This window comes from Atractosteus spatula, chromosome 3 (assembly GCF_055471065.1).
Source record: "Atractosteus spatula isolate fAtrSpa1 chromosome 3, fAtrSpa1.hap1, whole genome shotgun sequence".
NCBI lineage: Eukaryota > Metazoa > Chordata > Actinopteri > Semionotiformes > Lepisosteidae > Atractosteus > Atractosteus spatula.
The window spans coordinates 70,889,321-70,911,758 of NC_142708.1; the positions used below are offsets into that span (position 1 = coordinate 70,889,321).

General features: G+C 48.1%; 1 protein-coding gene across 1 annotated transcript in view; it reads left to right on the plus strand.

Annotated features, from left to right (window-relative positions):
• The window catches only part of axl (AXL receptor tyrosine kinase), a 43,012-nt gene that overhangs the window by 5,977 nt on the left and 14,597 nt on the right, over positions 1–22,438 (plus strand). The window contains exons 2-10 of the mRNA XM_088912044.1: positions 586–790; positions 1,767–1,867; positions 2,124–2,306; positions 6,826–6,906; positions 7,588–7,703; positions 12,018–12,213; positions 19,195–19,334; positions 19,863–20,007; positions 20,267–20,290. Coding sequence (XP_088768170.1) covers positions 586–790; positions 1,767–1,867; positions 2,124–2,306; positions 6,826–6,906; positions 7,588–7,703; positions 12,018–12,213; positions 19,195–19,334; positions 19,863–20,007; positions 20,267–20,290 — 1,191 coding nt within the window. The remainder of the gene's footprint in view (positions 1–585; positions 791–1,766; positions 1,868–2,123; positions 2,307–6,825; positions 6,907–7,587; positions 7,704–12,017; positions 12,214–19,194; positions 19,335–19,862; positions 20,008–20,266; positions 20,291–22,438) is intronic.

The window sequence follows — 22,438 nt, forward strand, 5'->3', positions numbered from 1 at the left end:
TTTCCTGGGAGGTGCAGTAGCGATGACTTTCTGATATGACTGAGGAAGATGGTCTTGTTCATGATCATTAGCTCACTGAGGCTATCATGGGCATCCTGTAATGCTTCCAGGATGTGTAAATATATTATGGGAACCCACAAAAGTGTATGTCGTCTCCGTCAATTCTGAGTATGTTTAAAAATAACTATGCAGATGCCTGTATATTAGTTTGTTATGGGGACCTTGGCCTGTTACACTAATCCAGTTCTTTAACCTTCGCCCTGCTACTAGCTGCAATCCTAAACCTTTAACATCCTTCAGTTAAATAGAATAAATTGTATACAAGACACCATTCAGTCATGCACACCTAAATTCACCAGCACACATGCCTGTCTGTGGACATTGCCAGTTCCACCGGTGTCTGGCCTCTCTAGCAGCTCTGAAGACACCGAGATGACGGTGTAAAATGACTCCTGTTTTGTAGGTCTTACCAGCCAGGTGACAATCCCGGAATGTCCCTGTCCTGTCTGTTTTCCGGCCCTCCCCATGCTGGTGTGTCCGCCGGGGTCTTTAGGTTGGTCTGACTGGCTGTGCTCTTGTGTGCAGGGTTGCAGTTTGTGCAGGACCCTGGTAATGTGACCTCATCCCTGGGGAAGCCAGTGAGTCTGCGCTGTGAACTGCAGGGAGAAGGGGTGCAGGATCCCCCCGATATTGTGTGGCAGAGAGACGGGACGCCCCTGGACCTCGCTGATACCAACCAGATGCACATGTCCATGAACGAGGACAGCTGGCTGGCTGTGAGCATGCTAAGGTGTGGTGAGCTCTGTAACTGCCTATCTAACTGCCTTCTTTATAAATCCATCCTAACTGCCTTCTGATTTCCTCTGTGTGGATTAACTCTTCTCTCCCAGTGCAGTGTGTGGATTAACTCTTCTCTCCCAGTGCAGTGTGTGGATTAACTCTTCTCTCTCAGTGCAGTGTGTGGATTAACTCTTCTCTCCCAGTGCGGTGTGTGGATTAACTCTTCTCTCCCAGTGCAGAGTGTGGATTAACTCTTCTCTCCCAGTGCGGTGTGTGGATTAACTCTTCTCTCCCAGTGCAGTGTGTGGATTAACTCTTCTCTCCCAGTGCAGAGTGTGGATTAACTCTTCTCTCCCAGTGCGGTGTGTGGATTAACTCTTCTCTCCCAGTGCAGTGTGTGGATTAACTCTTCTCTCCCAGTGCGGTGTGTGGATTAACTCTTCTCTCCCAGTGCAGTGTGTGGATTAACTCTTCTCTCCCAGTGCAGAGTGTGGATTAACTCTTCTCTCCCAGTGCGGTGTGTGGATTAACTCTTCTCTCCCAGTGCAGAGTGTGGATTAACTCTTCTCTCTCAGTGCGGTGTGTGGATTAACTCTTCTCTCTCAGTGCGGTGTGTGGATTAACTCTTCTCTCCCAGTGCAGAGTGTGGATTAACTCTTCTCTCTCAGTGCAGTGTGTGGATTAACTCTTCTCTCTCAGTGCGGTGTGTGGATTAACTCTTCTCTCCCAGTGCAGAGTGTGGATTAACTCTTCTCTCTCAGTGCGGTGTGTGGATTAACTCTTCTCTCTCAGTGCAGTGTGTGGATTAACTCTTCTCTCCCAGTGCGGTGTGTGGATTAACTCTTCTCTCTCAGTGCGGTGTGTGGATTAACTCTTCTCTCCCAGTGCGGTGTGTGGATTAACTCTTCTCTCTCAGTGCAGTGTGTGGATTAACTCTTCTCTCTCAGGACAGAATATGCATATTAACCCAATCTCATTTTCCTCAGGATTGAAGAAGTGCATCTATCTGATATGGGGGTGTATCGCTGTGTGGTGACTGTAGGCGGGCAGGACACTGTCTCCCTGGAGGGTCACATTGAGTTGGAGGGTAAGTCCTGCAATCTGTCCATCTTTCCTGAACAACAACAGGACTGAGAGCTTTGTTTCTCACCCACGTCTCTGGTTGTCTGTGTGCCTGTCTCTCTTTTTGTTTGTGGGTTTGTCTGCCCAACTATCAGAGGTCAGAATGAACCATACCTAGCCATCACCTGAACTCTGATTTGAATTATCCTCTCTAAATGGTCTCTTCTTCCTCCCCTCCTCCACTCCTCTTTCTTACTCTTCTCCCATTCATTCTCTTTCAGGCCTCCCTCACTTCTCTGAGGAGCCCCAGGACAAGACAGTGGCTGCCAATCACAGTTTCAGCCTGGTGTGTAGGGCCCACGGCCCCCCAGAGCCTGTCCATGTCATCTGGCTGCAGGATGGGGCGCCCCTCAACAAACTGGATCAGCCCCTCGCCCTCTCTCCCTCCACACTGACTCTCTCAGGTACCGTCTCACTCTCTCCCTCAGTTTGGATGTTTGCATTTTTCAGTTTTTCAGTCTGGCAAGCAGATGGTATGATGGCCTCCATATCATGCTATCTGTATGTCAGTATATCACTATATCACTGTGTCAGTAGAGAGTGTGCCAGTATATCACTGTGTCATTACTGCAGTGTGCCAGTATATCACTGTGTCAGTACAGCAGTGTGCCAGTATATCACTGTGTCAGTACGGCAGTGAGCCAGTACATCACTGTGTCAGTGCATCAGTGTGCCAGTATGTCACTGTGTCAGTGCATCAGTGTGCCAGTATGTCACTGTGTCAGTGCATCAGTGTCCCAGTATATCACTGTGTCAGTGCATCAGTGTGCCAGTACGTCACTGTGTCAGTGCATCAGTGTGCTAGTACGTTACTGTGTCAGTGCATCAGTGTGCCAGTATGTCACTGTGTCAGTGCATCAGTGTGCCAGTATGTCACTGTGTCAGTGCATCAGTGTCCCAGTATATCACTGTGTCAGTGCATCAGTGTGCCAGTACGTCACTGTGTCAGTGCATCAGTGTGCTAGTACGTTACTGTGTCAGTGCATCAGTGTGCCAGTATATCACTGTGTCAGTGCATCAGTGTGCCAGTATATCACTGTGTCAGTATGGCAGTGAGCCAGTATGTCACTGTGTCAGTACAGCAGTGTGCCAGTATATCACTTTGTCAGTACGGCAGTGTGTCAGTACGGCAGTGTGCCAGTATGTCACTGTGTCAGTGCATCAGTGTGCCAGTATATCACTGTGTCAGTATGGCAGTGAGCCAGTATATAACTGTGTAGTGCAGTGTGCTAATATATTACTGTGCAAGTACAGTATAATTATGTGTCAGTACAGCACACCGTATAACAGAAAGACTTACGTATCTTTTGAAGTTGGTTTAAAAAAACTAAAAATATCATACTGTAATCTCAATAGCTTTGCATGGAGCAAATTCATATCTGTCATAATTCATTTAAGCCCGGAAAACACAAGGTTCACATTTATTTACAGCCCTGTAGGTAGCAGTTTGTAAATTCTTCCTTGGCAGGGATTATACCGACAGTAGTGTGCATGGTACTGAATGTCTTCCATATGTTACCTCCTTTTATATCCCTGAGAAGCAGGAAGCCTTCTGAGGCTCTTATATAGCTCCAAGGCTCCCAGTGCACTTCCAAAGAATAGAGTGTTATTGTAGATTTGTTTGTGTTGGATTTTATTTAAAGACATTTTTAGAGATCTGGATAAACGTGACCCCCGCATTTTCTGGAATTCAATTAATTTTTTATGACAAATATGACTCTGTAGCTGTATTATAATTACAGTAGAACATTTTTTAAGCAAGGCACATTATCCAATCTGTAAATCCTTCTCTTGAAGGATTGGATTTTGTTCCAGTTTCTTTGGAGGGTACGAATAAATCCGGAGGACACTGTAATTCCACTCAGGAGGCAGGAATGTTAGCAGCTGCAGAGGAGGCAGGGGGCTGGGGCTCTGCTGTTATTTGAATTTGAATTGAGACCACAGAGCCTGTCAGGTATTTCCTCTGCCTCTCTAACTCAAAGGGTGGCATGAGACTGCAAGGGTGAGTCAGGGTGCAGGCGTCCAGACAAAGAGGGTAAACAGCCCGGAGATCAAAGCTGTCAGCCCCCTCTGTCACAGAAGCTGCGGGCTGAGTCAAGGAGAGAGAGAACTCAGTCACGGCTTGAGGGCTGGAGCACAGTTGGTCACCGGGGAGGAATGTGTGGCGTTCTAGCTTAGTGAGAGTCTCCAGGAGCCACAGCCTCACTTAAGACATGCAACTGTTAGCAACTAATGGGAGCAGACACTTAGGCCCACCAAGAAACACCAGGAAGATCACAAACAAAAGAAGACCATTTCGCCTATCTTGTTCATTTGGTTGCCAGCAGATTAACGACTTTAAAAAAAAAAAACAACCTCATGCTGTTTCTTAAAGAATCTCAAGAGCTCAGTTTTAATAGCTCGCAGGAGTCTTCTTCAACACCCCCAACAACTTTGGGTGTAAAGACGTTTCTCCTGGTTTCCGTCTGGATCCTGATTCTATGCCTGTACCGTTTTGTTCCCTCTGTCTGTCCAAATATGACCGTCCATGTTCGGACCAGGAATTACTCCGGTTGTTTTTCTTAGTGCTGCTTGTAGAGCAGCAACACCTTGCATACAGCATGGCGATCAGACCTGAAGGCATCATTCCATGGAACTGGGGCTTTGCATAATTATGAATTATTAAAACATTGCTTCTGTTAAAGTCTTCAGGGGAATTCTATGAATGAAAGTGGAATGTGTTGTAATTGCTTTCTTACATCATGCTTTCAGTATGAACTTTGAAGGAAATCCTGTATTACTTCATACCTAATTGTGGTTACGCTTCACAAAGTTTTTCTAAAACCACTTCTGTCTAGAAAGGCTTTAAAGACCTGGGTAAAGGCATGGGCTCCCACTCAGGAGAGAACGAGACAGATCCCACCTGTCAGATATACCCATCACTTGCCACACTGAGCAGTGGCCACAGCACTGCTCAGCCAAGAGTTTCACTGAAGCCAACTTAACTGCGTGATTGATTAGCTATTTGTTAAGTCTGTGTTAAATCGTTTTAGTTGAATAATTTTAAATGAACACGGTATCAAACAGTTAATTCAAAAGTCAGGGGACCAGATACAAGTCCTGAAAATCCCCAAATCCATTAACACAAATCACCCCAGTGGACATGAGAACAGGAGGCACTTTACACAAAGGGTTGCGGATGCATGGAACAAGTTACCTATTTATGCTGCCAAAGATGATGTCAAACATTGCTCATCTTAATTAGCTACTAGTAATCAAACAAGCTAGCTGGGCCAAAAGGTGGCATGTTTTTGTGCCTTTCATACATTCTTGAAGAGCAGTAGCTTACAAGGCCAGTGCTACATTACAGTATTCCTTGTGCAGAAAAGACACCAAGGCAGAACGAACACAAGTCCCAGAGCCCGCCAGTGGCAACAGCTGGCCCAGTCCAGGCCACTGTCCAGTGGAAACCTCACTGCCAGCCCGCATGGCCAATCACTATTCCCAGATCTGTGTCAAGCTGGTTGTTGGAAGTCCTTCCGCTTGCTATGCGCCAAAGTTAGAAGTGAAAGAAACAGCAGGATGTCTGGGGATGTGAAACAGGCAATCTCGACACTCTGAGCTATTCTAACGCCTGGGGGAAGGCGAGTGTGTTGAAACATGTTTACAGCCCAGGTTTGCGCCGCACGGAGCTAACCTCAGGGGAAAACCTGGCTCAGGTCAACACAGTACAATGTGATACAACTCACTACAACATGTATTGCACAGAACGACGGAAAGCAGTACTGTACAGCACAATACAGTGCAGGACAATAGAGTGTATATGAATGTGTGTGTTAGTGAGTGAATGTGAGTGTGCGTGTTAGTGCATGGTCTTGAGTGAGTATGTGTCGGGTCAGTCACGCATTTTCTCTCCCTGAAGGGAGAGAAAAGCAGAAGCAGGATTGTAGAGCTCAGCTGTTTCCAAACCCCACACTTCCCCCACTGGCACTGTCAGCACACTGACACACACTGATGAAGTGGCACTGGGCACTGACACACTGTGCGCTGGGCTGTAACGGGAGCTGGTCCAGGCCCCCCGCGAAGCGTAGTTCAGGACCCGATGCAGACGGTATAATCCGGAAGTAAGTGGAGAAGGACAACAGGGAGGAGACGATGAGGATCAGGACGGGTTGACGGACAGGGGGGCGTGGTGATGGCAAACAAGTTCAGGGAAGCCCAAAAGGGGGAACCTGGGGCGCAGTCCAAAGTCCAAAACCGGGGAATCCATCCTAGACTAAACAAACAGTTAAAATCCGGAACAGGGACAGGGAATAAAACCAGGATGACGAGGTCAGGTGCTCCGAGCCCCGGACTCAGATGGTCAGGACGCTGTGATGAAGCCTGTGCCATCGGGTCTCTCCTGGACCAGCTGGGCACTGACACACACACTGATATACTGACACACTGGGCACTGACACACACTGATATACTGACACACTGGGCAATGGGCACAGACACACACTGATTTACTGACACGCACTGATTTACTGACACACTGGGCACTGACACACACTGATTTACTGACACACTGAGACTTTAATTTGTGGTACACCAGGCACTGAACCAATGCCAGCTATATGCAGTGGCTCTCTTAGACAGACACACTGATACAGTGATGTGCAATCACACACAGACAGTTGGGCGGACATCTGCAGTGTCTCTCTCCGACAGTTAGCGGTTAAGCCCTCAACAGAAACGCTCCACTCCTCTCACACGGTATCAGTATTAACACCCAGTTCATGGCCGTTCAGGCTTGGCTACAGTGAAGCAATTGTCAAAGATGAGACAGGAAACAAACGATATTACTGTTCAAGGCCAATATTTACTCTGAACTGAATTACAAATGTTTCCTCACACTCTCTCTGCCGCACGCTCTCTTGTTTTCGATCTCCCTCTCTGCAGGCATCAACAAGACCAGCAGTTTCTCCTGTGAGGCCCACAATCGTAAAGGGGTAGCGACTTCAGCCTCGGGGACTGTGACAGGTGGGGGACAGACTGGTTTCACTAGTGCTGTTCGGTGTATTGAAGTGCAGTCTGGGAGTTTAGGAGACAGTTAAGTGTGTAAAGATGGAGTCTGAGATAATGGGGTACATTCTGGGAAACTGGAGTACAGTCTGAGATATAGAGGTATGGAGAGTATTGTGCTAAAGACCAGGATATTCTTGAATAAGGATCACAGGGCCCTGTTCTGAATATACAGTAAGGGTAGATTATGAAATTGTGGGGCACAGTCTGGAATGTTGAGTGATATTATGAACATTACAGCACACTGTAATGCATGGTTATGCATGGATGCATGGTACAGTCTTGGATTGTAGCGTATAATCCAGGATCTTGAGATGTTAAAGTCCAATTTGGGATATAGGATTCTTGGATGCAGCCTAAATATTGGAACAAAGGCTAGAAAATACTCAGTAGTCAAACATTAGGACCACCAGTCATATGAATAGACTCTTTCAGTCAGCAGGCAATGTGCGGTTGAAGACAGACATTCATCGCCTTGCTTGGTTAAGATCTCTTGACAACTTGTGGATGTGTGCAGAATATACAGTTCAGTCCCTCACACCATAATGTCTTATCACAGCCTCAGCTGAAGTAGGAGCTTCTGAAAGAAGGGATAATGCACACCTGTCACTCACTCTCTCTTTGTCTCCCTCTCCCCAGTTATTCCTGCTCAGCCCCAGAAGCTGCAGCAGGTGTCAGCCAGTAACTCCAGCATGGAGATCTCCTGGGAGCCTGGTTTCGGGGGGGTCTACCCTGTCGATGTCTGCTCTGTACAGGTAAAATAAATCCCAGGAAGACCCAGGAAGAAAAACAGACCAGGCCAGGGCACAACCAGGACAAAAACAAGGCAAACTAGACCAAACCAGGCCGAGGCAGAACCAGAACAGACCAGGCCCAAGCCATCCATGCGATGAGCTGTCCTACAGCCATGCACTGCATTTCGCTGCATTTCGCTGCATTTCGCTGCATTTCACTGCATTTCGCTGCATTTCACTGCATTTCACTGCATTTCGCTGCATTTCACTGCATTTCTTCAGATGGCGGGGTGGGAGAGCGGCTGTTGATGCACACTGACACACAAACAGCTGATTTTGCTAAAGCAACAACTACAAACAAGGTCTGTGTGCCAGTGGGTGTCAGTGTCTGTGGGCATTTATCCATCTTACTATCAACACGGATACAGAGTGTGAAAATATGTCCTTGCAAAGACAGGATCTTCTGACACACAGATACTGTGGAAAGGTGCCCACAGTGGAACCCACTTTTATAAACCAAATGGCATCTTCTTTTAAATCTAGCTTTTAAAGATAATGGCAAAACTATCAGTTTAGGATCTACTATTATCCCATGTGCGGTTACATTTAAGCAGAATTTGGGAGAGAAAATGCAGATGGAATGGGTGTCACTTGGAAGCAGACAACAGGCGTACACATGTGTAATAGCGTGTCCCTGTGTGTTCCAGTGTCTGTGGTCTGAGACAAAAACTCAAGGTATTGTTTCTCACTTCTCTCACTCTTTCTCCTTAATCCTCCTTCTGTTTCTGCGTTCTTTCTCCCTCAAGCCCCTTTCTTCCTTCCCTTCCTCTTTCTACTGAGTTATGAGTCCTCAGATCATGTTTCACTGTGGGAAAGTGGCCTCACACTGTTAACCTTTTCGATGCCTGTCTCTCTCGTTCTCTCTCTCCCTGTCTTCCCCGCTCTCTCTCTGCTGCTCCCTCTCTCTCTCTCCCTCCCTCTTTTGCTCTCTCTTCCTGCACATTTATCACAGCTCTGGATACAATGTGACAAGAACACAGCAGTGTGGTCATTACAGCCGTGGAACACGTCTGCAGTCCAGCTCTTTTCCATATGCTGCTGATAAGAGAGCAGCACCCACTGCATTTCGTAGATGGCTCCGATCTGTTCATTTATTTCACAAGTACATGAGGAGGCCATTTCTGGTTTCTTCTAGCTAATTTTTCTGGCTTCCTTGAAGGATCCTAAGGAATTACCTTTCGCAACCTGGTTGGGCAGCTTGCTTCAAGCCTCTACCCCCTTTTGTGTGAAGAAAACCCTCTTCTTCTAAGAACCAAATATACTTCCTTTTAGGTCCCACTTGTGTCTCATGCTTCTAGTTTCATTATAGATCCTGAAAGTCCATTGATTCAGAACTTTATCAAAAGCCTTTCAGGACTCGGCATATTTGTATCAAGTCCCATGGTAACATACTGTGTTAGGGTCAAAAGGGTTTCAGTTTCCTCAGCTCATCTGTGTTTGCATAAACAATCAGGGATAAATCTTATTTCTTCTCATTAGCCTTGACCCCCTTGCAGCGCAACAGTTTTCTTTTTGGAATATGGAAATCAGAGTTTTCACAATATTCTCAATCCAATAGAATATATTCAGCGTTTAAGAGGACTGTGCTAGTTCAGGTGGGGAGCTGCGTCAGCATGCGTAGGCTGCAAAGGAACAAGTAATAGGTTTATTCCCTGCTGAAAAAAAGAAGAAAGAAAACACAACGTTTCGGCCGTGGAGCCTTCTTCAGGTGTGAGAGAGACAGGGCAGTAGGCAAAGGTAAAGTAGCGGGAGAGCAAAGGCTGGGAGGGAGGAGGAGTGAGAGGCGGGAGCAGGGGACAGAAAGAGGTGTGAAGTCAGAATGGGTGCAGAGAGGTGTGAAATGAAACCTACAATGAACGGAGAAAATTTAGAAGAAGAGTAGCCTGTCGTTAAGAGAAGGGGGAAGGTGTGATCCTAGCTGCAGGATAAGTTTGGTTTCTGTAGTCTTTCTGATGTATGAGTTCGGAAACCCGTCTTTGAGAACACAGATGGAGAGATTAGAGTGGTCGTGGCCGTCAGAGGTGAAATGAGGACTAATCACATTGAAGAGAACACGACTGAAAAATTGAATTGGAAAGAAGAGTTTCTGTTGGCCACAGGAAGAGTGGGACAGCAAAGCATCCTACACTAATTCACAGGGAAGGCTGGACCAGTTAAACAGTTTTTTCATAAGGGCACCACATGCGCAATCCTAATGGAATCAGTGGAGTTTGAGGAAAACTGTAACCCAGGCAGTATGGCACTCTCAGAACAGGGGGCCTAAAGACAAGGCAGGTGATGAGTCACCGCGGAAAAGAAATTTACTGCAAATTACAGGCACCTCCTCAATCATACCTCTGCAGGACTGCTGGGGTGATGACGTCCTCAGCCTCAGAATCGCATGAATTCTGAGTGTCTTTTGGCACCTCTGAGGCTTACTTGATTTCCCAGCCAGGATGTCATCCGTAGTGACAGAGGTTCTCTGCTGGAAGCTGTGTGTCTCCCAGTGTAGACTGGGGGAATAAAACCGCCAGTGGGACAGGTGTGGGAGTTGGGGGTGGGGGTTTGTGAGGGATAAGGGAAGAATCCCCCCACCCCCTCTGTCGTGAGTCAGCAGTGCTGTGTGCCTAATTTAAACACTATGGCACGGTTTGGACAGTAGTGAGTCAGCAGTGCTGTGTGCCTAATTTAAACACCATGGCACGGTTTGGACAGTTGTGAGTCAGCAGTGCTGTGTGCCTAATTTAAACACCATGGCACGGTTTGGACAGTAGTGAGTCAGCAGTGCTGTGTGCCTAATTTAAACACTATGGCACGGTTTGGACAGTAGTGAGTCAGCAGTGCTGTGTGCCTAATTTAAACATTATGGCACGGTTTGGACAGAAGTGAGTCAGCAGTGCTGAGTCACTGATGACTGGGCCCTCTGGCACTTCCCCTCTGTTTCTCCCTGTCCCTTTTTTTGTCCCTCACCCTCTCCTTTCCCGTATCTTCTCTCTCCTCTCTCCGCCATCCCACTTTCTCTTGCTTAGCCTGCCTACGCCCTCTCTCCCTAATCCTCCTCTGTCTCTCTCACTGACTCTGTCCCCTAGGCCCCTATCCTCTCTCTTTAAAGTTCACTATGAATAAAATCTGTCCTGCACAGTTTAGTGTGTGTCCTGCTGAAATCGGCTTGTGCACCGGTGATATCAATGTCCACACGCGGGTGACACCTGTATGTTGGTGCAACTGGCACTGGTGCCCTCAGTCTGTCAGTGTTAGTACTCATGTAATGAGTACAGTATGTGGTTCTTGGTTCTTTTAATCCTACCCCTTAGGTCTGCTCAGTGCGTGTGCTGGTGAATTCATCAATTCTGTTGATGAGAGGGAAAGGGAGGAAGAGGAGTTGCACAGCGTTGATGTTGTCCATCAGTTCACAGTTCTTACACATGCACATACACATGCATATCACATGCAAGAGGCTGAGGATTGAGTATTTTCTGTGCAGCATGACCTCAGCCAGCACATCCATCCTCTTGTAACCCAGGCAGTACAGCTCTCCCAGAATAACCAGGGAGCAGGGAGCCCAGGGGCCCTGGAACAGGGTGGATGGTGAGTCATCGAGTGAAAGCAGAAGTAGAGGAGCATTTCGATTTGACCAGCAGTCGTGCTTCTGCTTTATTGGAAGTGAAACAGAGGAAACTCAACTGGAGAGAGAGGGAAGGGAGCAGAGGAGAGACAGTGAAGATAAAGAAGAAGAGAGGTGTAGGGGGTAAAGTCTACTATGTGATTAAATCAACACTCTTGGAGAACAAGTGCGCAGTACAAATTGAAAACAAAAGAAGAGTTCTTCACTCACATTTCTGGAGTGAAACCAACACTGTTCAAAATATATATCAATAAGCTAGCAGAGGTGATAGAACAGTCTGCAACTCCTGGCCAAATACCACACTGCATAGAGATCAAGTTCCTCCTCTATGCCACTGACCTGGCCTGCTGTTGCCCAGAACAGGGGCAGTAGCAGAGCCTGGCACAGCTACAGCAGTACTCTCAGACCCAGGCACTGAGTCATGCCTTTCAAGAAGAAAGTCAGATCTTAGGGAAACAGGTACCACTTCACACTGAATAATACACTAGGAATCTTTACGTCAGTGTGACCGCATCGCCTAGTGTGTAATGAGCTGAATAACCTCTTCTCAACATGATCTTCTCTTATAGTCTTGTATCCACTTTCTCACAGAACCTCAGTAGGCAGGTCCCTTGTTGTATAATGTCAATCAGCTCTTACCAAGTTAATTCATCAGCGAACCCTGCCCACAGGCCGCCCCGTCCGAGAGCGACCTCATCGCGGCACCCAGCCACCTGATCCACAACCAGAACGTCAACGTGCCGCCAGCGCGCCATGCGATTGGTGGCCTCTCGCCCTTCACAGCCTACAGGGTGCGCGTGGCCTGCCGGAGCAGCCAGGGCGCCTCCCCCTGGACGGACTGGGCGACGCTGCGCACCGCCCAGGGAGGTGAGCTTCTTCAGCCGCGCGGACTCGAGCTGGCACTCCGCGCCCCCCCAGTCCACACGCTCCCACCCACTGTGTCACTACCCTCAAGCGCCACTCCCCCCATTCACAAGAGCCCAGGAAAGAGAGGAAGAGGGACAGAGGAAAGGAGAAGGTGAATAAGGAATGGAGTGAGTGCATGAGAAAGAGAGGGACAGAGAACGGGATTTTCCGTGGCCAGCTCATGCTTTCCGTAACCCGCAGCCCAGTTGCAGCAATGTGTTCTGGAAAAGAAAAAATGACGACTGAGCAAAAAAGCACAGAAAACAGAGGGAGAGAATGAGGAGGAGAAGAGGGAGGGACTTGTGTGAAATCATGCATTCAGCAAAAGGGCTTGGAGAGCTTTATTAAAAGGGAAAACACAATTAGCAGGCACAAGGATGAAAAAGAGAGGGAGGGGGAGGAAAGGTAGACAGAAACAGGGAGGGGCGGCATTGTTATTTGCTTGTGTGTGATTGTTAGGCCATTTTCTCTGTCAATATTTGGGTTTCAGGGCTCTGTTGTGCTGTCCTCCACAGTAACGTAGCCTTCAGAAGAACTGGATGATATTGAGAGAGGAGAGGGAGATTTTTAACTTTTCAAAACTCCGTTTATTATAAGCGTACACGCAAAAAATAAATATCCACTGTCGGATACAAACCTCAAAGCCTGCCAAAATAAATGTAACAGCCCTGCTTGGCACCAATTTCAACTTCAGCGGCCCATGAGCCTCCCACCAACAAATGGGCTCTTTGTGTTGAAATATCCTTTGTCACTACTGCTGTACTGGAGTCTGTGAAGGGATTGATCAGTGAGATTCCATATTACTGTACCTATACTGATTTGGTGAAATGTGGATAAGTACTGTATAAGTACAGCACTTTTTAATAAAAAGGCATGGAGATTATTAGCTAACTCATAAGAAACATGTTCAGTCTTAAAAATAGCATCTCCGCTTTTTCTTGGCATTGCCCTACCACCTGTCCTGCCTTTTAAAATTGTCCGTTCAGCATGAGCTGACATAAAATTAGTCTGAAAGGTTGCATTAGTTTGGATACAAAATTATATTATGCAGAAAACTTTCCTAAAAAATCACCTTAGAGCCTCACAAATGTCCTTTATAAATAGAAGGAGTGGAAACAGATGAACAGAGAGCAGGGATAGAGAGAGGAGAGAGGGAGCAGGGATAGAGAGAGGAGAGAGGGAGCAGGGATAGAGAGAGGAGAGAAGGAGCAGGAATAGAGAGGAGAGAGGGAGCAGGAATAGAGAGAGGAGAGAGGGAGCAGGAATAGAGAGAGGAGAGAGGGAGCAGGGATAGAGAGAGGAGAGGGGGAGCAGGGATAGAGAGAGGAGAGAGCAGGAAAAGAGAGAGGAGGGAGGGAGCAGGAATAGAGAGAGGAGAGAGAGCAGGAAAAGAGAGAGGAGAGAGCAGGGATAGAGAGAGGAGAGAGTGAGCAGGGATAGAAAGAGGAGAGGAGTAGGAATAGAGAGAGGAGAGAGGGAGCAGGGATAGAGAGAGGAGAGAGGGAGCAGGAATAGAGAGAGGAGAGAGGGAGCAGGAATAGAGAGAGGAGAGAAGGAGCAGGAATAGAGAGGAGAGAGGGAGCAGGGATAGAGAGAGGAGAGAGGGAGCAGGAATAGAGAGAGGAGAGAGGGAGCAGGGATAGAGAGAGGAGAGAGGGAGCAGGGATAGAGAGAGGAGAGAGGGAGCGGGAATAGAGAGAGGAGAGAAGGAGCGGGAATAGAGAGAGGAGAGAGGGAGCAGGAATAGAGAGATGAGAGAGCAGGAAAAGAGAGAGGAGGGAGGGAGCAGGAATAGAGAGAGGAGAGAGAGCAGGAAAAGAGAGAGGAGAGAGGGAGCAGGAATAGAGAGAGGAGAGAGAGCAGGGATAGAGAGAGGAGAGAGGGAGCAGGAATAGAGAGAGGAGAGAGAGCAGGAATAGAGAGAGGAGAGAGGGAGCAGGAATAGAGAGAGGAGAGGGAGCAGGAATAGAGAGAGGAGAGAAGGAGCAGGGATAGAGAGAGGAGAGAGGGAGCAGGAATAGAGAGAGGAGAGAGGGAGCAGGAATAGAGAGAGGAGAGGGAGCAGGAATAGAGAGAGGAGAGAAGGAGCAGGGATAGAGAGAGGAAAGGGAGCAGGAATAGAGAGAGGAGAGAGGGAGCGGGGATAGAGAGAGGAGAGGGAGCAGGAATAGAGAGAGGAGAGAGGGAGCAGGGATAGAGAGAGGAGAGGGAGCAGGGATAGAGAGAGGAGAGAGGGAGCAGGAATAGAGAGAGGAAAGGGAGCAGGAATAGAGAGAGGAGAGAGGGAGCAGGAATAAAGCAGGGGGAGAGAGGGAGCAGGAATAGAGGGAGGAGATGGATCAGGAATAGAGAGAGAGAGCAGGAGAAGACAGAGAAAAGCGAAGGAGCAGGAATAAGAGAGGAGGGAGGGGTGTGGGCCATGAGGTGGAGTCTTGAACTAATTCCAGACTGAGACACTTTTTCCATGAGAGAATCTTGCTGGTCCCAGAGGCCCACAGTGCTGCCACTGACCCAGGGCCTGGGCAGTAGTGCCTCACCATCTGCTGCACTGCTGCACTGTTAACACAGGGACTGACGTTTCACTTTGTCTCGCCTTCACGCTGTCGCTGCCTCCGTGCCTCGTACTCTGTCCCACACTCAAACTGAAAATGCTGTATTACCAGTTGCTGTACTGCCAAAACATTCAAGACAAACGACTGTTACATAATTCAATCGAGTTACAAGACAACACAAAAGTAAAAAAATCATGCATAATCATAACAAATATCCCTCCTCACTCCCAGCCCTCCCACTCCACCACATTTAGTCTCTCTTTGGGATAGTTCACACATCCCAAAAATGCAGCCCAGGAATGCACTTCCTGCTTTTCCATACACGCTCTGCTAAATTTCTCCCTCACTTTCCCTCCTTCCCTCTGCACCCTCCCCCCTCTTTCCCTCTGCCCCTTTCTCCTTCAGCTCTCAACTCTGCTTTCTCTTTCTCCTCCAATTTTCCTTCTCCCTCCTCTCTCCTATACTTTCCTACCCCTTTTTCCAGTCTCTCGCTCTCCACTTCCTCTCCCTCCTCCACTCTCCTCAGGTCCCTCCACCATTCCCCGGCCCTGTTTTCTCTTCCTCTCTTGATCCTTTTCTCCTTCTGCTCTAACCTTTCTTTCAGTCTTCCCTTCTCCCTCCCTTCCTCTCCCTTGGCGTCTCGACCCCAGATGGCCGGGAATACTGGCTTCCCATAAAAAAAAACAGAGAGCTCTGTGGGAAAAAGAAAGAGGGATGAAGAGAGGGGTGGACAAGGAAAGCATGAAAAGACGGTGAGAGACAGAGGAATGAGGGGGTGGCTTTAGAGACGCCCTCTTTGCCAAAATTCCCAGACCCCTGCTTGCCCCCGAGGAAGGAGCAGGAGCTAGGCCTCTGAGGCACGGCTGCTCTTCTTCAGCTGACCCAAACAGCAAAACAGCCACAGAAAGAAAACAGGAAATTCTGTTGTGGTTTATTTATTATTCAATAAATTTAGAATCAGCACTAACAGTTCCTTCTCTCTCTGTGGGAGAACATAATGTGATTCCTAGCATGCTGAAAGTGTTTTTCTGCCTCGTCAAGTCAGCACTTGGAAGCGTTAGCCAACCTCCCGCAGACAAGGCTGGGGCTAAAAAGAAGGGGTGTAAGCAAAGCTCAGTTGTGGTGTAACTATAGCTCCTGGTACGAGTCTCCCACTGCACACCCCAGTTTAGAAATGGAGTACTCTACATTCCCTATTGTAACAGGACTGTTCTACTGCACTGGGACTGTAGCTCCTATTGTAACAGGACTGTTCCACTGTACTGGGACTGGAGCTCCTATTGTAACAGGACTGTTCTACTGCACTGGGACTGTAGCTCCTATTGTAACAGGACTGTTCTACTGCACTGGGACTGGAGCTCCTACTGTAACAGGACTGTTCTACTGTACTGGGACTGTAGCCCCTATTGTAACAGGACTGTTCCACTGTACTGGGACTGGAGCTCCTATTGTAACAGGACTGTTCTACTGTACTGGGACTGTAGCCCCTACTGTAACAGGACTGTTCTACTGCACTGGGACTGTAGCTCCTATTGTAACAGGACTGTTCTACTGTACTGGGACTGTAGCCCCTATTTTAACAGGACTGTTCTACTGCACTGGGACTGTAGCTCCTATTGTAACAGGACTGTTCTACTGTACTGGGACTGTAGCCCCTACTGTAACAGGACTGTTCTACTGCACTGGGACTGTAGCTCCTATTGTAACAGGACTGTTCTACTGTACTGGGACTGTAGCCCCTTTTGCAGTAGGATTTGTAAATAAGTCGGAGGTCTCAAATGCCTCTGGAAAATATATAGAACTTTCTTACTGTTTTGATTAACTTTGCAGTTCATGTGAAGATATTAGAGCACCACGGTTCTCTTTCCCTCATTCATTGCTTCCTGCTTCCCCCTTAAACTATCTAATTCCCACCCCTTATCCCTCCATCTGTGTTTCCCTCAAGTTCAGAAAGCTTTATTGGCACAATCCAGCTCTTTCTCTTGGCATGACCCTGCTTCCCTGCCTTCACCACCCCTGCATTTCCCCGCCTGCTCGTGCTCTCTCTCGGTCCTTTTTCCCTCTCCCTCTCTCCATCCCTCCCTTTCCCTCCTTCTCCCTCTTCTCCCGGAGCTGCCTGTCCTGCCTCTGTCCCCCAGTGCCCGTCAGGCCCTTCAGGCAAGCAGACAGCGAGCAAGACAGGCTAATGAATGGAAGTGAAAAGGGAGAGGAGGAGAGTGAGTGTGTTTGCTTTACAGCGTCAGAGTGTGTGTATTGAGAGTGTGCGTGCGAGTGTCAGTCTGCATGTCCGCGTGTGTGTATCACATTGTATTGTAGGCAAGGGGACTGTGCCATTGTGTGCAGGTGTGTATCGGTTGTTTCTGTGTTTGTGCACACATGTGTGGGCCACATCTGAGAGGAAGTCCTCACAAAGACCTGACCAACAGGCGCTGTGGGGGACCAGGGAGGAGGTCCTCCCGAACGCAAACGACCCTTTTAGAAACCAAGTGGCGTCACCATTGCAATCTAATAGTGCCAGGACTGCTTGTTTTGAGCCTTCCACCCTGTGCGGAGTTTCACTGCGGTGGAGGGAATAATAAGCGAGATTCAGTATGTCCTTACAAGTACAGAACTCCCAGCAGGAGTGTGTGTGCTAGCATGAAGGAGAGAGTGTGAGTGGTGCAGTTGGCAGGGCTCACACACTCCGAGCCCACATGTGGAAACAATCAGGACTCAGTCACCACTGAAACACAGCCCGATGACATCACTGCTGCCGCAGGGACGGGAGACAGGGGAGACAGCCAGGGACAGAGAGGCAGAGGGAGATGGGGAAAGGGAAGGAGGGAGAGGGAGGACGCTTTAAGAGAGAGGGGGACAGAAGGAAGGGAGGCTGTGAAAAGGGTAGGACAGGGAGGGAGAGAGAGGTCAGAGAGAGAGGAGTGAATCTGGGGAAAGCAAGGGAGCAGAGATTGAGGGGGGAGGAAACAGAGTTCATCCCTCGCATCTGATAACTCCTGTCGCTCTGCAAACTGACGTCTAGACATTTTTACATTCCAACCGAAGCCACGACCGGAACTTGTCTGTGATCACAAAACACGCCAGGTTGTGTTCGAACATGACACACACATGGATGGACACACACCGCAAAGAGAGGCGCTGGGCTTGAGAGAAGAGACTTGTCTGTATTCCCCAGCTGCTCTTCTCAGATCCTCTTGCAAATTTTTTTTTGCATGTTTTTAAAAAGAAACCTTTTTTTTCCCCTTAGCTGTTTTTTGTGTCCTCTGGTGGCGCACTAAGTGGAAAGACTCTGATACTGAAGGGGCTCTTTTATTTCAACCTGGGGAAATATTAATGTATGGAAAATAAGTAAGAGTCAGCCGGGGCCAAGACGCTGAGGAAAATGGCTTGTTTTCAGGCCGCCAGTCTGTCTAATGAGAGAGAAAACCGCCCGTGTCTGAACACAGCCTTGGTTCTGAACTCTCAGTAGGATGACACTGGGTCAAGTAGCCCCCTCCCACACAGTGCTGTAAACATGTCAGTGGGTTCTTGTGCCAAAGGAAGTCACCATTAATAAGGACACAGGACATAGAATTTCTTAATTCCTTAAATAAGGGCTCGAACTGAGGGAACACACCATCAGTGACACAGATATGTGTTTCCCTTATTACAAGAAATGGAAGCCCATTTACAGATAAATGTGTTTCCTTCTCAAAAGACCTGTAAAGATACCATTTGCTGCGCTATGCTAATGTGTGTGCTATATTATTGTGTACTGTGTTAACGTGTGCACTGTACTGTTTTGTGCTGTGTTAATGTATGTGTGAGCTGTTTGTGTTGTAATGCGTGTGAGCTGTATTATGGTTTGTGTTGTGTTAATGTGTGTGTGAGCTGTAATATTGTTTGTGTTGTGTTAATGTGTGAGCTGTATTATGGTTTGTGTTGTGTTAATGTGTGTGTGAGCTGTAATATTGTTTGTGTTGTGTTAATGTGTGAGCTGTATTATGGTTTGTGCTGTGTTAATGTGTGAGCTGTATTATGGTTTGTGCTGTGTTAATGTGTGTGTGAGCTGTAATATTGTTTGTGTTGTGTTAATGTGTGAGCTGTATTGTATTATGGTTTGTGTTGTGTTAATGTGTGTGTGAGCTGTAATATTGTTTGTGTTGTGTTAATGTGTGAGCTGTATTATGGTTTGTGTTGTGTTAATGTGTGTGTGAGCTGTAATATTGTTTGTGTTGTGTTAATGTGTGAGCTGTATTATGGTTTGTGTTGTGTTAATGTGTGTGTGAGCTGTAATATTGTTTGTGTTGTGTTAATGTGTGAGCTGTATTATGGTTTGTGCTGTGTTGATGTGTGTGTGAGCCGTATCTTTGTATGTGTTGTGTTAATGTGTGTGCTCTGTGTTATGCCACAGTGCCGGATGCTGCCCCAGTCGTTTCCGTGGTGACGGTGAACAGCAGTGAGGTGAGGGTGAGCTGGAATGCCCTGCAGGGCCGGATCAACGGAGAGTTACAGGGATACAGACTGGAGTACAGCAGCCCCAGCACAGAACCGGTGAGAGCCCCTACCTCCCACCTCCCTCTCTCTTCCTTTTGTCCCATCTTTCTAACAGACAGGAACCAGTCTGTAGGCTGATCCCATCACATCACAGAAGATAACCTAGGCTGGACCTGGTCAGTACAGGGAAAACCAAATTAGTTGTTGTAAGTGGTGCAGGTGGACCTGTAGGTGGTGCCCTTCCAGAAATTTCAAACCAACGCCCCAGTATAGTGACAGGAGACAGGTTGAGATTAAGCTGAGGTCCTACGTACTTGGCTCTTGATTTAAGTGCTCTGTGTGTGTATTCTGGGAATGCATACTCTGTATCCTGTGCCCTTTGTTAACTGAGGGAGGCTGTCAAGTTATGGACAGAGCCTATGACCTGGTCTCTAGGTTTTTAAACAGAGGGTGGTGGCAGTATTGAACAAGCTCCCTGGCCATGTTGTTGAAGCTCCCGGCTTCTTTGAGGAGATGACAGGATGAGATCCTTGAAAGGGCTTGATGGGCGTCTCTCATGTGTAACATTTCTGTTCTTATGCTCAGGCTGTCCAGGACGCAGGTCTGTCCACAGAGCTGTCCTTAAACCTGTCCATCCCGCAGTCCAACCTGTCCTTCAGAGTGTGTGCCTACACGGGGGCTGGAGCAGGACCCTGGAGCACCCCCTACACCCTCACCCTGACACACCCCGGTGAGAGGACAGGGTTAATATGGAGAGAGCAAGGGAGAGGGGTGGAGGACAGATAGCGGAGTGGGAGCTGAGCACAGCAGAGAGCAGAGGAGCGGCAGATAGAGAATAGGGGACTGAGGGATGGGAGGAAGAGAGGAAGAACACTGAAGAGCTACAGGAAAAAACCTGAATTGAAAAAGGAAACTATCTGATGGAGATAGGACTTGCATCCTGTTGTACAAAAATGCTAATAATGTCCTTCTCCTTCTCTTTTCAACAGAGCTGTCAGGACTCTCCTCTCGAGGTAAGAACCTGGGCAGCTGTACGTAATGACACACTGTTACTGAATGTCGCCCCACTGAACTGGGAGAAACTTTCTTTTCACATCCGTTCCTGTGTGTTAGTTCTGAAAATGACCCTTTTAATCAAAGGGACGTTTGGGACCAGAATTTAAAACCGATTGCCACAACAGTTTGAAGTTGTCTCCTTGGGTGTTGTCAGTACTGTAGCAGTACTTATGCGCAGGTGTGCGGAGCAGGTGCAGGTGAGAGTTAAAAGTAGGCTTCTGCTTTCAGATTTACCAAAATATTTTACTGTGATCTCAGAATTGTAGTGCTTCTAGTTCAGCTGAGGTCCAGGCATTAAGTCCTCATGTTCCTGTACTGTTACCTTGAGAAAGAGATAGGCATAAGCTGAGAACATTGTTATATACAAGTTGTTCAAAGGAATTTTGAAATAGATTTCTTCTAATTATTGAAATATTCCTGGTAACTGATTTGTATTTTTCACGTGCAGATCGGGTGCTGTTTAAATTTCCAGTACCATACACACACGGACAAACAAATCAAATCTTATTTTGCATTGTGTGGCTCCTTTCACTTGATGGTTTTCCTTGTTTGCATAGCAGCACCATTCCGTTTACCGGGAGCCCCTCTGATCACAGATTTAAAGACTGACTGATGTGACTGGCAGCCTGTCGTCCACCTGTTGACCTCCCTTAGCTTTCATGGAGGTTCTCCTCCTCCATCAGAGGCAGGGAACCCCTTCAGCTGGTATCACTCGGGGTTCAGGTGATTTGGGGCTGCTTGAGATGTACGTTATACCCAAAGATCTTCTGCCAAACCTTTTCTCTCGGTAAGGGCCGTTCGATACTGCTCACGCTCCGGCTGTGATGCTGTTTGAGCCTCCTGCACCTATTCTCCCTCAGGCCTAGAGTCTCCATGACTGTCCAGCTGACAAAAGCTTGTGCAGCCAGTGTTCCCCTTCTGTGTCCAGGGCAGCTGAGGGAGAAGCAGCCACAGGGTTTCCCTCATTCCAGTCTGCCACTGGGTCAGTGCTGTGACCTCCTGCACAGCCTCCTGAGTTGAGCTTCCCCGTGTTCTTCACAAGGTGATCTCCTGTGGTTCAGTTTCCTCTCTCAGATGGAGTATCTCTCCAACTTCCCCAGCCATCACAGGGCTTCAAGTAGAGAGAAGCCCCTCCTCCAACCAATTTCTCAGCAAGTGCCTTTTCTAGTTGGGCTTGCAGAATGGTCACCTGCACCCGCCCCAGTCCTTCACTTCTGCGCTAACTATCCTGGAGCAGATTTCAGTGTGTAGACAGCTCCTGCGCAGCTTATTGCAGCTTGGTCTGGAGGCTGGGGACACAGCCCATCTCCTTCCATTGGTTTAGCCGTGAGCCTTCACACTCAGCAGCTGGCTGATTTGCTTCTCAGAGATCATCATTTTGGACTCCAGACTCTTCCTCGATGATTCATTAACCAGTAGAGCCTCCTCTTCCCTCAGCTCACACGACAGCTGTGTAGATTCTTGCTGCAGGCTATCCAGTTCCTCCTGGAGACTGGAGTGGCATTGCTGTGCCTTCAACTCATCACACACCTCTTTTAGGGGTTTCTGGAATGAGCTTGGACTTCAGATTCTTCCTCTCCTGTTCTGCAAGACCTCACGCTTCATCAGCTCAGAGGGCAACTATTCCTGGCACACTTCTTTCAGCTCTGCACCTTGCCTGTTCTCTATCATGGCCTGTATCTCTGCTTCTTTCCTAACCTGCACCCTAGTCTCCAGTTTGATGTTCCCAAAGGGGTGTTCTTGCAGACTATAGGAGACCCCGTAGAGATTTCTAGCCTTAACCTTCAAGATGCATACCCTGTTAAATCACTGCTCGAGCTCACTTGCTTGGGTCTGGCCACTTGAGCACATGGTGGCTTGTGCAGTCGTGCCCCCTGGTCACATGGACTGTGCTGCTCCTTAGCAGCCAGCTCCTGCTTCTGGTACTCCCTCCAAATGTCTTCCATTCTCATAGCACCAGGTTTGGTTGGACTCCTCCTGTACTTCTCCGCTGTCGGTTGGAGACTGTTTTGCTTATCCGGGCCCTTCCTATCCTTTTTGTTGCCAGACTCCTGGCATTGCCTCAGCCACTCCTGAGCAGGCTACCCTGGTCTTGGCACAGGCTC